Source organism: Chiloscyllium plagiosum, unplaced genomic scaffold (assembly GCF_037043375.1).
Source record: "Chiloscyllium plagiosum isolate Xiang-an unplaced genomic scaffold, Cpla_swu_hap1 HiC_scaffold_16, whole genome shotgun sequence".
Lineage (NCBI taxonomy): Eukaryota > Metazoa > Chordata > Chondrichthyes > Orectolobiformes > Hemiscylliidae > Chiloscyllium > Chiloscyllium plagiosum.
In genome coordinates this window covers 71,716,534-71,730,604 of record NW_028270154.1, presented here as the reverse complement: position 1 = coordinate 71,730,604, position 14,071 = coordinate 71,716,534, and the positions used below count along the sequence as shown (strand labels likewise).

The 14,071-nt window shown below is 47.3% G+C and overlaps 1 protein-coding gene across 1 annotated transcript in view; it reads left to right on the top strand.

The window, feature by feature from the left end:
* Nucleotides 1-8,362, top strand: part of LOC148147572 (soluble guanylate cyclase 88E-like) — an 80,531-nt gene extending 72,169 nt beyond the window's left edge. The window contains exons 2-3 of the mRNA XM_087995055.1: nt 6,254-6,394; nt 8,149-8,362. Of these exons, the coding sequence (XP_087851181.1) occupies nt 6,254-6,394; nt 8,149-8,235 (228 nt within the window). The 3' untranslated portion in view covers nt 8,236-8,362. The remainder of the gene's footprint in view (nt 1-6,253; nt 6,395-8,148) is intronic.
* The last annotated feature ends 5,709 nt before the right edge of the window (nt 8,363-14,071 follow it).

Below are 14,071 nucleotides of genomic sequence, written 5' to 3'. Positions count from 1 at the left end.
ATCTTTTCTGCATCCTTTCAAATTTAACAAAATCCTTCCTATAGAAGATGAACCAGAATTGTACACAATATTCTAAATGTGGCCTTACCAACATTCTGTACAGCGGCAACTTAATGTCCTAACTCCTATACTTCATGCACTGACAAATGAAAGCAAGCATTCCAGATTCCTTCTTCACCAGCCTGTCTACCTGTGACTCCACTGTCAAGGAACGACGCACCTGCACCCCTTAGGTGTCTTTGTTTGACAATGCTTACCATGGCCCTACCATGAACTGTATAAGTCCTCCCTTGGTTTAACTCAACAAAATGCAACACCTCACCTTTAACTAAATTAAAATCCATCTGCCACTCTTTGGCCCATTGGCCCATGTGATCAAGCTCCCAATGTATCCTGAGATAATCATGTTCACTGTCCACTACACCACCTATTTTGATGTCATCTGCAAACTTACTAGCCATACTTCTCATATTCACATCCAAATCATTTATATAAGTAATCTAATAAATGATGAAAAGCAGTAGACCCAGCACCGATCCTTGTGGCACTCCACTGGTCATAGGGCTCCAGTCTGAAAACAATCTTGCACCACCACCCTCTGTCTCCTACCTTCAAGCTAATTTTGTCTCCAATTGACTAATTCTTCATAGATCTCATATGATTGATTCTTACTCATCAGTCTACCATGCAGAACCTTGATGAACGCTTTGCTAAAGTCCATTTAGACAATGTCTACTACTCTGCCTTCATCAATCTTCTTTGTCAACTCTTCAACAAACTCAGTCAAGTTAGTGAGACACAATTTCCCATACACAATGCCACGTTGACAATCCCTAATCAATCTTTGCTTTTCCCAATGCATTTGAATCCCATTCCTCAGAATCTGCTTCAACAATTTGCCCACCACTGATGTCAGGCTCACTGGTCTATAGTTCCCTGGCTTTTCCTTACATCCTTACTTAAATAATGGCACCACATGAGCCAACCTCCAGCCTCCAGCATCTCACCCATTGTTATCGATGAGCCAAATATCTCAGCAAGGGGTCCAGCAAACTCTTCCCTAGATTCCCACAAAGTTTTGGGAAACCATCTGATCAGGTCCTGTGTATTTATCTCTCTTAGTACTTCTTGAAACCTCTAGCATTTCCTCTTCCACAATGTGAACTTGTTTCACAACATCACTATTCATTTCCCCGTTTCCTAGCTTCCATGTCCTTCTTCAAATAAATACTAATGCAAAATATTTGTTTAGCATCTCATCCATTTCCTGTGGTTCCAGACATAGATGGCCATGTTAATCTTTAACAGACCCCATTCTCTCAATACTCTTTTGCCCTTCATGCTTGTATAGAATCTCTTTGGCTTCTCCTTAACTCTATTTTCCAACGTTATCTCATGTTCCCTCTTTACCCTCCTGACTTCCTTTTTAAGTAAACTCTACTGCCCTTGTACTCTTCTAGGGATTCACTCAATCCCACTATTATTATCCCCTCGAAACTGATTACTAAACTTAGTGATCTCGGACTACTCTCTGCAACTGGATCCTCAGTTTCCTGACCCACAGGCCACAATCAGTGAAGATTGGATACAATATTTCATCCTCACTAACACTCAACACTGGAACCCCCCCAGTAGTGCATACTCAGCCTCCTACTGTACTCACTGTATACCCATGACTGCGTCGCCAAATACCAGACTAATGCCTTTTACAAGTTTGCTGATGACACTCCCATAGTTAGTCGAATCGCAGATGGTGACGAAACAGGCTACAGAGGGGAGGTGGAAGACCTGGAAAAATCGTGCACTGAGAACAGCCTAGCTCTCAATGCTGGCAAAACTAAGGAACTCATTATTGACGTTCGGTGGGATGTTACTCATGCCCCCCCTATACATTAACAGCACACAGGTGGAACGAGTGGAGAGTGTCAAGCTCCTGGGAGTGATAATCCACAACAAGCTTTCTCAGACTCTTCATGTGGACACACTGGTTACAAAGGTCCAACAACGTCTCTTCTTCCTCAGGCAGCTGAGGAAATTTGGCATGACAGAGAATGCACTTGCCAACTTTTATAGGTGCGCCATCGAGAGCATTCTGTCTGGATGTATCACTGCCTGGTGTGGCAACTGTACCATTCAAGATCAGAGACGGTTACACAGAATGGTGTACTTGGCTCGGACAATCACAAAGGCCAACCTCCTATCAGTAGAATCCATCCACCAGGCCCACTATCAAGGGAAGGCCGCCAGCATTCTTAAAGATCCACACCCCCCCCACTCCCAGCAATGTTTTTCTACAACCTCTACCATGAGGGAGAAGGTACAGCAGCCTGAACACATGCACCAGCCGGTTTCAAAACATTTTCTACGCTATTGTTGTTCGAATACCGAATGGACTCTCAAACTCTTAACATTCGCCTGTCCCTGTGTTTTTGTTTTTGCTGCTGTTTACCTATTATTTACTTATCTATGCTACTTAACTCTGTGATCTGCCTTTTTGCTCGCAAGACAAATCTTTTCGCTGTGCCTTGGTATACATGACAATAAGTTCAATTAAATTCAATTCAGCCCACCCAAACCCTTAACACTATGACAGTCTCGGACTATGTTTGGATGGTTAAAATCCCCTACCATTACTGCCTTATTTTTCTTACAGATATCTAAGATCTCAAAGAACAAAGAGAACAAAGAACAATACTGCACAGGAACAGGCCCTTCGGCCCTCCAAGCCTGCGCCGACAGATTTTGCCTTTCCATACTAAAACTGTCTTCACTTACAGGATCTGTATCCCTTTATTCCCTTCCTATTCATGGATTCATCCAGGTGTTTCTTGAATGTTGCTATTGTGTCTGCTTCCACTACCTCCTCTGGCAGCGTGTGAAAGACCTGCCTCACACATCTCTGGAAAAAAGCCTCATACTTTCTCACTCTGTCCATCCCATTTATTAAACAACCTCATAAATTTCTATCAGGTTGCACCTCAATCTCCTTTGTTCTAGTGAAAACAAATCCAGTCTATCCAACCTTTCTTTGTAGCTAAAATCCCCCTTTCTTTGTAGCTAATATCAGGCACAATCCTGGTAAACCTTTTCTGTACCCTCTCCAAAGCATCCACACCCTTCTGATTGTGTGGTGACCAGAACTGTATGCAATATTCCACGTGCGGCCGAATTCAAGTTCAAGAAAGCTGCAGCATAACTTGTCTATCCTTATACTCAATGCCCCTTCCAATGAAGGCAGGCACACCATTGGCCTGTTTCACTCCCTTATCTACCTGCGCTGCCACCTTCAGTGATCTGTGGACCTGCCCACCCAGATCCTTCTGCATATCAATACTCCTAAGGGCTCTCTTCACATATTTGCATCTCAATTTTCCATTGACTACTGGAGGGGCCTTTAATACCATCCCAACAAAGCGATCATCCCTTTCTTTTTTTTAAGTTCCACCCATATAACTTCAATCGACAATCTCCCAGGAATATCCTCCGTATGTACATCCATTCTGTTCTTCAGAACCAAAAAGACACTCACTCTCCTCTCTTGCCTCAGAGAGATCAGGGATATTTTGAATTTTCCTGCAGACTAAGTCTGAAGGAAGTGTGTTTAATTGCAAATCCTATCCTATTGGAGCAGCAGTTAGAGACAATGAGGAGATTACAAAGGTAAGGGAGTGCGATGATGGTAGTTTCAGGAAGGTGGAGACACTGTGGATACAGTCAGGCAGATGGGTTGCTGCTAGCAGTGGTAGGAGAGGTAGCAAGGTCATGCAGGAGTCTCCTGTGGTTATCTCCATCTCAAACAGGTAAGATGTTTTGGATACTGTAGAGGGGGATGGTCTGTGTGGGGAGTATAGGACTGACAGCCAGGTTTCTGGTACCATGACTGGCTCTATTGTAATGAAGGGTGGATCGGGTTCCAAGCGATTGATTGACAGTCACTTCTGTGGCAGTCAGTGAGACATCAGAATGGTGTGTTGCCTACCTGATGCCAGAGTCAAGGATGTCTCAGAGAGGGTGCAGAATATTCCAAAAGGGGAGACTGACCAGCAGGACATTGTACACTTTTGTACCAACGACATAGGTAGGGAAAGGGATGAGGTTCTGCAGACAGAATATCAGAAACTAGGCAGGAGGTTAAAAAGTAGGTCATCGAGGATTTTAATATCTGGACTATTATTGGTGCCATGTGCTAGTGAGAGTAGGAACAGGATGATAGAGCAGAGGAATGTGTGGTTGAGGAGCTAGTGCAGAGGACAAGTGCAGGAGACAGTTTTGGACCTTTGAGATCTCTTCAGAGGTAGAATTGACCAGTTTAAGAAGGATGGGTTCCACCTGAATTGGAAGGGGAACAACATCCTTGTGGGGAAAATTGCTAGTGCCGCTTGGGAGGCTTTTAACTAGTAAATGGGGTGGAGATGGGAATCAAATATATAGTTAGAAAAGAGAAGAGGCTGAAGCTATGACAGTAGATAACGGGAGCAAGTCTAAGAGTCAAGGCAGACAAAAGCTTGGCAGAGAATGAGGTAAGACTGATAAATTAAACTGCAATTTACTTGAACTGAGGGCACAGTCAGAAACATAGAATCCCTACAGTGTGGAAGGGGGCCATTCAGCCCATCAAGTCCACATCAACTCTCCAAAGAGGACCCATCCACACCCATTCCATCCTTGTGACCTAGCATTTCCCATGATTAATCATCTGAGCCTGCACATCCCTGGATTCCATGGGGCAATTTAGCATGGCCAGTCCACCTAACCTGCACGTCTTTGTACGGGAGAGGACAGCAGAGCACTTGGAAGAAACCCACGTAGATACAGGGAGAACATGCAAACTCCATACGGACTGTCACCCAAGGGTGGGATCGAACCCAAGTCCCTAGTGCTGTGAGGCAGCAGTGCTAACCACTGAGCCACTGACCGGCTGCTTGTGTGTTGTTTTAGTGAAACCTGATCTCCAGAGCCCAGCTGTGCTAAAAGCTGAATCTCCAAGTCTCATACTATTCCTCAGATTTCAGCCTTGTCCCATGCTCACTCTCCCAAAACTTTCTCTCCTTCTTCCCAAAACTCTTTCCTTCCTCCTGTTTAAGTTCTTTCTGACTGTTTCAAATATTTACAGCTTGCATTGTTTGATTTCTTTCTTTTGTGTAACAATCTTTTATTCTGTTGTTAAAGAATGTTTGCAGCTTCATCTGAATATGTGGCTAAGTTCCACATTAACGGATCAAACAAAATGAAAAGCTACCAAGGCAGATTTCATTTTGACTTGTCCAGTGGCAAAAGAAGATACAGCCGCTATAGTCTGAGAGGACCACTCTTTCATTAGAGAGAAACACTTGATGGTGGTTTAACCTGAGGGTCAGCATGCCTCAGGCAGGAGACAGGGTTGAGAAATAAAGTTCTTCATGGTAACCTCAGCCAGTGCAGGAATTGAACCCCACATTGTTGACGGCACTATCCATCACAAGCCAGCTGTCCAGCAAACAGACCTCTTGTCTAGTCGTACTATCAGCTGGCAGCAACACTTTCATCTGCCACATCTCTGTTCAGTCCAACAATGTAACAATGGCCTTTTGGAGTTCTACTCTGTCCTCCTCAAGGTCTACAGTTCTTCCAAGTTTCCTGTCACCTGCAAGTTTCGAAATTGTGCCTCGTACACCAAGATCTGTCACTAACATATATCAGGAAAAGCAAGGGTCTCCACATCAACCACAGGGGAAATTCACTCAAGCCAAAAAAGAAACACATCTGCTTACTACGGCCCTTGGTTTCCTGTTACTCGATGTATATCCATGTAGCTACTATCACTTCTATTCTCAGTATCAATCTGTTCTGTAAGACTATCTCAAATCAATGACCTTGTGGTAAAGCAGAAAGGCTGCAGTGCTGGGCTAATTTTTCAATTTTCTTTCGGCCAAAGATGTGTCGTGTGTAATTTTTCAGCCCTCTGATATCACCTATGAGTTTCAGGAAGTTCAGAAAATTCTGGCCAATGTGTCCTCAATTTCTACTTTCACTTTCTCCAATGTCTCTGCACAGCCTTGTCCTTTCCTAACTTTGTAAACCCTTGTGATCCAAAGAAGTCTTTGAGCTTTCAGGGAAATTTGTGGGTAATGTCTTGGGCTTGGTTTCATGATTTCCATCAGCTGAGGTGAGGGTGACGATGCTGTGAGTGACTACATTTCTGATCCTGTGTAACCTGCAGGATGCTTTGCATCACTCTGACTACTCAAGGTGTGTTCCTTTGTCTTTGTTTCAGGTTTATAGTGAGAGTGTGATACCTCGAATCGCCATGGCAGCCAGTGGGATCACTGGGACCCCCTACAGTGACCTGATGAACTCGTGGGGAGTCTACTTCCTGGGATTTGTAGGGAAATATGGATATGACAGGATCCTGAAGGTGGGTGAATAGAATGAACCTGTATCTGCCTGAGGTTCAGGAATGAGCCAGGGACTGTGTCAAGGCTGTCAATCAAATTACCTCCATTAGATAACATGACATATTTCTCCTGAAATCTGACAGGGACAGAGAAAGAGAGAAGGAGAGAGAACTAGGGTGTGTGTGAGAGAGAGAGAGAGAGAAAAAGAGAGAGAAGGAGAAACAGACAGGGATGCAAAGAGAGAAAGAGGCACGCAGAGAGAATTGGGGAAAGAAAGAAAAAGAGAAACAGACAGGATTGCAAAAAGAGAAACAGACACGGAACAGGGGAAAGTGCGGGAGAAACAGCACTTGGAAAAATGAGAGAAAGACAGACGGGACTGGAGAAAGAGTGAGAGACAGGCAGGACTATTGAAAGAGAGAAGGGGTGAGAAAGAGAGAGAGACAGACAGACAATGAGTGAGAAAAAAGAGAGAGACTGGGGAAAGAGAGAGACAGAGAGAGAGAGAAACAGAGGACTTCGAAAAGAGAGGGAGACAGAACCAGGTAGACTGCAGACTGAAATAACTCCACAGAGGCTGGTATCCCATCATTGAGTGACCATTTGAATAGTACTTGACACCGGTGTGGCTTCCTCAGAGCCAGTTCTCAGAGTGAACAGAACCTCTAACATTCACAGTTATATCTGTCAGCCAGGACCCCCTGATTGGACTAGGTTAACAGCCCCAGTCAGAGAACTCCTATTCTATGAGGTCCACCTGGCTGACTTCTTTCCAACTATTACACCCCTCCCCTTCTATGTCCATGGACATAGACCTGTCCTTTTTCTTGTGGCCTCTCCTAGGTGTTTTCTCAGCGGGTCCAGTCCCAATGGCTCAGCCTCTGTGTACTGGACCATAGCCCGTCTTTCATGCCCAGAGCATCTTGGAAGAAATTTATCCTCTTCTTCAGGCAGTAAGGTCAACAAAGGCATCAAGGCTGTGACATCCGCTGTGTCTATCTCAGACTCCGAGGTTTCTTTGAAGCTGAGGGGACGGGGATGTTTTGTTCCTGCCCCATCTGTGGATTTGCAGCTTTCATGTGGTTCACGTGACTGTTCAAGACTGCCTCACCTCCCCAAACCTTGTATGTCATGGGTCCTGAGCTCACATAAACCATGCCTATTACCAGCCATGCTCGGCCATTTCCGTGGTTTCGGCACCAAACTGCATTCCCTAAAGTAAACTGACCCTCTCACTCAGAGCAGCTTTGTGTCCAGTGTTGGTGTTCCTGATTCCATTTCACCTTTCCCCACAATCTGGGAAGATCAGACTGGAGCTGGTACACAGTCTTCTCCCCATTAGCTGGAGCTATTCCTGTGGTTGAATGAGGGGTGGTCCCATAAATAAATAAGAACCAGGACAGGTTGGTATCGAGCAGAATTTGGGCGGTAAGGTAGCTCAGTGGTTATCACTGCTGCCTCACAACACCAGGGACCTGGGTTCGATCCCAGCCTCAGGCAACTGTCTGTGTGGAGTTTGCACATTCTCCACATATCAGCATGGGTTTCCTCCCACAGTCCAAAGATGGGCAGGTTAGTTGGATTAGACATGCTAAATTCCCACAGTGTTCAGGGATATGTCGGTTACGTGTGTTAGCCATGGTAAATGTAGAATTACAGGCAAAGAGTAGGGAGATGGGTCTGGGTGGGATGCTGTTCAGAGGGTCAGTATGGACTTGTTGGGCTGAATGGCCTATTTCCACACTGTTGTGAAGCTGTCTGTTGTTTCTTTCAGCCTTCCTTCACAGTTTGGACTGCTCTTCCTGCCAGGCCATTGGATGTGTGGAGCTGTCCTCACATGCTGAATGCCAATCGTCTTTAGGAAATACTCAAATTCTGTGTTTGTAAATGATGGCCAACACTTCTAGGAGTCCATTATTGCAAAAAGATGCTGCAAGCTTTTCTATTGTCGCCCCTGTGTCTGACGAATAAACTCTCTGCATGTCTGACCTATTGAATGGCGAAAGTGAGGGCTGCAGATGCTGGAGATCAGAGTCAAGATTAGAGTGGTGCTGGAAAAGGCTTATCAGGAATGGCTTTTGCCCAAAACATCAATTCTCCTGCTCCTCGGATGCTGCCTGACCTGCTGTGCTTTTCCAGTACCACTCCAATCTTGACTCTGACCTATTGAATGGGCATCCACAATGGCTAAGAATGTGGAGCCCTTGAAAGGACTGACATGGTTGACGTGTAACTGAGTCCAGGGTTTACCGGGCCATTCCCAAAAATCTGGGGGAGCAGCTGGTGGTAATTTTTGTTATTATTGGCACTGCCTCACCAATGCGGCTGCGTCTGCATCCAATCCTGGCCACCACACATAATGTCTCTCCAACATCTTCATTTTGGAAGCCCTGGGATGACCCCAGTGGAGTTCAGCCAGTATCTGGCAGTGACCTTTGCTTGGGACAATGACTCTTGCTATCTCATAATGGAATGCCATTCTCTGCAGTGATCTGGTCTTGCTGGGTTCAGAAAGGTTTCTGTTCCTTTGCTTCCCCTGTCACCACTGGTTTTGCCAGGACCGGATCTTTTTGCGCCTGCAGTCATTGCCAATGGTGGCTGGAAGGATGTCCAGAAAGTTTGAAACCAGAATGGTGTGTATCTGCCAGTGGAAGGTGGCTCAAGGCACCTGCATTTGCTACTTGGTCTCCCAGACAGTGTTCCTACTTGTAATTGTACACACGGATGTATGGAACTGCCCACCGCTGAATTTGTCCTGAAGCTATATAGGACAGGGCCTTGTCCTCTGTGAGTAGGCCTAGCAGGGGTTAATATTACAAATTTACATCTGGAAAGGTATTGGTGGAACTTTCTTACACAAAGACGACCGTCAAACCTCCCTTCTCTATCTGGGTTCTGCATCAGCAAAAGTCTTGGAAGTGTATGCTATTGGGCGTTCCTCTCCTTTGGGCCATCGATGAGCCAATACTGCTCCATATGGGGAGGGGTCGCCTGTCAGAACCAGACCTGACTTGGGATGATTGTGATAGCTACTTCTTCACTTCCTTAAAGTCTACATCTTGGCTATGAAACCATTTCCAAGGTTGACCCTTTTCCAATAGCAGACGTAAGGCTCCAAGACGGAGGCCAGCTGACATATGAACATTTTGGAATAATTCACCAATCCAAGCAAAAATCAAAGCTCTGGTACAGGTGCAGGAGCCAAAAAGCCTTTGATCACCCTCACTTTATGTTCCAACAGGTGTAAGCCAGTCTTGTCAACTCTGTAGCCCAAGTAGATCACTTGGGGCACCTGAAACACATATTTTATCTTCTAAGGTGTACGCCCACCTGGTAGAAATGTCTAAGGATTATGACCAAGTTCTCTAGGTGCTCCTTATTGGCCTTCCCTGTTATTAGCATTTCATCCAGATAAATGGCAACCTGGGGCAGACCTTGTAAAATGTTCTCTGTCGTCCACTGGAAAGTGGTTAGGTTGATGATACCCCAAATGGCAGTCTTGTATATTGTATAATCTCCACAAAACCAATCTGACCCTTTGGCCTTCACAATCAGTACGCCTGGTGCTGCCTCTTCCACAAACTGCCCTGGTTTAATGTTTTCTTTGCTCTCCAACCTCCTGGTTTCTGCCTCCAACTGAACTAGCTGCTTCACATATGAGACCAGAACTGAAGTTGTCCCCTTTATCTGTAAATGTTCCTCGGTACAGGTTGTAAGTCTAGGTGAGGCCCAAGGGCTGGAGTACAGAACCAAATTTTGTTAACGTTTTTGTTAAACCCAGCCTATGAGTTCTTCTACTCGATTCGGGCGTTTTGCTGTCTCGAGCCTCCATACTGGCAGCAACTGGGGTTTAGATAGGGTCGACAGTGAGAATCTTTTTCCACGTATGGAGTCAGCTATTACGAGGGGGCATAGCTTTAAATTAAGGGGTGGTAGGTATAGGACAGATGTTAGGGGTAGGTTCTTTACTCAGCGAGTCGTGAGTTCATGGAATGCCCTGCCAGTAGCAGTGGTGGACTCTCCCTCATTATGGGCATTTAAGCGGGCATTGGATAGGCATATGGAGGATAGTGGGCTAGTGTAGGTTAGGTGGGCTTGGATCGGCGCAACATCGAGGGCCGAAGGGCCTGTACTGCGCTGTATTCTTCTATGTTCTATGTTCTAACTACAATGGCCTGCTGGTTTGGATCCTGAAGAAAATGTTAACCATTTGGCCAAGGCTTGGCTTTGTTTTGTGGTATTTCTGTGGGCTAACCTACAGTCCCGCTGTTCAGGATGTGGCCTGAGTGAGGCTATGCAGTTGCCTTCACTCAGATAGTGTAACCCAAGTTCAGTCAGACCGGCGAGGGTGTTCACTTCCATCGGAATATCCGGCAACCCAAATGCTCTACTTGCTGCAGTTTCCAATGACAAAGCCAGTTGTAGTGCCTGTTTGAAGTCCAGTTGAGCTTCAGCTAGTAGGTAGCATGGTGACATCATTAATCCCACATATCAAATGGTCTCTCTGCATCTCATTCAGGGTTAAACTAAAGTCACGTGCCTCTGCCCCGTCAAAACTTCATAAAACCAATAGCCTCTCAGAATTAGGGGAGACTTACAGTCATAATGCTCCTTAACTAAATCTCTCAATTCTTGAAAGGTTTTGGTATCTGATGTTGAAGATTATATGACTTTAAGGACCATACAGACACATTCTTGTAAATGAAACAAGACCTTTTACTTGTCCAAGGATGGTTTTCCTACTGGCAGCAAGGTATTGAAACCCTAACTGAAAAGAGCAAGACGTTACAACAGTTTTTGTACATGTCTGGATCGATGCAAATTGTTCCGTTTGGAAGCTGAATCAGGTGATGGGTGCCTGACACAAAATAGGAACAAGATTTAAAGAACTGAACAAACAAGATGCGGTTACAAATGTACAAACATAGTAATACCACATTATGATAAAGAACAAAAACAAGTGACGAAGGAAGCTAGAACAATGCTCACTACTGCCTGGCCCTAACGAGATTACAGTTTCAACCCATTAACCCTTAGTAAACAGATATGCTCCCACATTGGTCCCTCGGGAAACATTAGGCTCCTACTAACTGAAAAAGCTATGGGTCCACAGGCTGTCGGGAGAATTAATCGTTTTTTTAACTTCCTCAATGTCATTTACCCAGAAAAGCTACCACCTTTGTTTTCACATACTGGGCCTAGCCTTTGAGTGAACGAGTCAAACTTCCCAAATTATGGCATGATGCCAGAAAAGCTAACTCCCAACTCAAAGATGACTGTTGTGAGGGAGTTTCTTAGGGAGCATTTATTTTTTGCTCATCGCCACTGAAATAACTCCACAGAAGCCAGACTCCCATCACCAAGTTCCCCTTTATTTACACGCGCATCATACTTGACACCAGTCCACCTTCCTGCCGGCCAGCTCTTAGAGTGAACAGACGTTCTGACACTCCTGTTTCTATCTGTCAGCCTGGGCTCCCTGATTGGGGTTATTAACCTGGTCAAACCAGGGAACTCATACTTTATGAGTATCACCTGGCTGGCCTCATTCCAATCATAACACAGACACACAGAAAAATAGATAGAACTCGGGAAAGAGACAAACACAGCACAGGGAGAGAGGGACACACACAGGACCGGGGAGAGAGGGACGCACACAGCACTGGGGAGAGAGGGATGCACGCAGGACCGGGGAGAGAGGGACGCACACAGCACTGGGGAGAGAGGGACGCACACAGCACTGGGGAGAGAGGGATGCACACAGGATCGGGGAGAGAGGGATGCACACAGGATCGGAGAGAGAGGGACACACACAGGACTGGGGAGAGAGGGATGCACACAGCACTGGGGAGAGAGGGATGCACACAGGACCGGGGAGAGAGGGACACACACAGCACTGGGGAGAGAGGGATGCACACAGGACCGGGGAGAGAGGGACACATACAGCACTGGGGAGAGGGGATGCACACAGGACCGGGGAGAGAGGGACACACACAGGACCGGGGAGATAGAGATACGCACAGGACCGGGGAGAGAGAGATACGCACAGGACCAGATGAGAGAGACACACACATAGGACCGGGGAGAGAGAGACACATACAGGACCGGGGAGAGAGGGACACACACAGGACCAGGGAGATAGAGATACGCACAGGACCGGGGAGAGAGAGACCAGGGAGAGACCAGGGAGATACGCACAGGACCAGATGAGAGAGACACACACACAGGATCGGGGGAGACAGAGACACATACAGGACCGGGGAGAGAGGGACACACACAGAACCGGGGAGAGAGAGACACATACAGGACCGGGGAGAGAGGGACACACACAGGACAGGGGAGAGAGAGACACACAGGACTGGGGAGAGAGAAACACACACATGACTGGGGAGAGAGGTACACACACAGGACCAGGGGGAGAGAGAGAGACACACACAGGACCAGGGACAGAGAGACACATACAGGACCGGGGAGTAGAGAGATATGCACAGGACCGGGGACAGAGGGGCACAGACAGGACCGGGTAGAGAGGGACATATATAGGACCGGGGAGAGAGGGAAGCACACACAGATCCAGGGAGAGAGGGATGCACACAGGACTGAGGACAGAGGGACACACACAGGACAGGGGAGAGAGAGAGACACAGACAGGACTGGGGACAGAGGGACACACGCAGGACTGGGGAGAGAGAGATACACACAGGACCGGGGACAGAGGGACACACACAGGACTGGGGAGAGAGAGATACACACAGGACCGGGGACAGAGGGACACACACAGGACTGGGGAGAGAGAGATACACACAGGACCGGGGACAGAGGGAAACACACAGGACTGGGGAGAGAGAGATACACACAGGACCGGGGACAGAGGGACACACACAGGACTGGGGAGAGAGAGACACACACAGAACCGGGGACAGAGGGACACACACAGGACTGGGGAGAGAGGGACACACACAGAACCGGGGAGAGAGGGACACATACACAGGACCGGGGAGAGAGGGACACACACAGAACTGGGGACAGAGGGACATACACAGGACTGGGGAGAGAGGGACACACACAGAACCGGGGAGAGAGGGACACATACACAGGACCGGGGAGAGAGGGACACATACACAGGACCGGGGAGAGAGGGACACACACAGGACTGGGGAGAGAGAGATACACACAGGACCGGGGACAGAGGGACACACACAGGACTGGGGAGAGAGAGATACACACAGGACCGGGGACAGAGGGACACACACAGGACTAGGGAGAGAGAGATACACACAGGACCGGGGACAGAGGGACACACACAGGACTGGGGAGAGAGAGACACACACAGAACCGGGGACAGAGGGACACACACAGGACTGGGGAGAGAGGGACACACACAGAACCGGGGACAGAGGGACACACACACAGGTCTGGGGAGAGAGGGAACACACAGAACTGGGGACAGAGGGACACACACAGGACTGGGGAGAGAGGGACACACACAGAACTGGGGACAGAGGGACATACACAGGACTGGGGAGAGAGGGACACACACAGAACCGGGGAGAGAGGGACACATACACAGGACCGGGGAGAGAGGGACACACACAAGACAAGGGAGAGAGACACACACACAGGACCGGGGAGAGAGAGACACACACACAGGATCGGGGAGAGAGGCACACACCCAGGACCAGGGAAAGAGAGACACA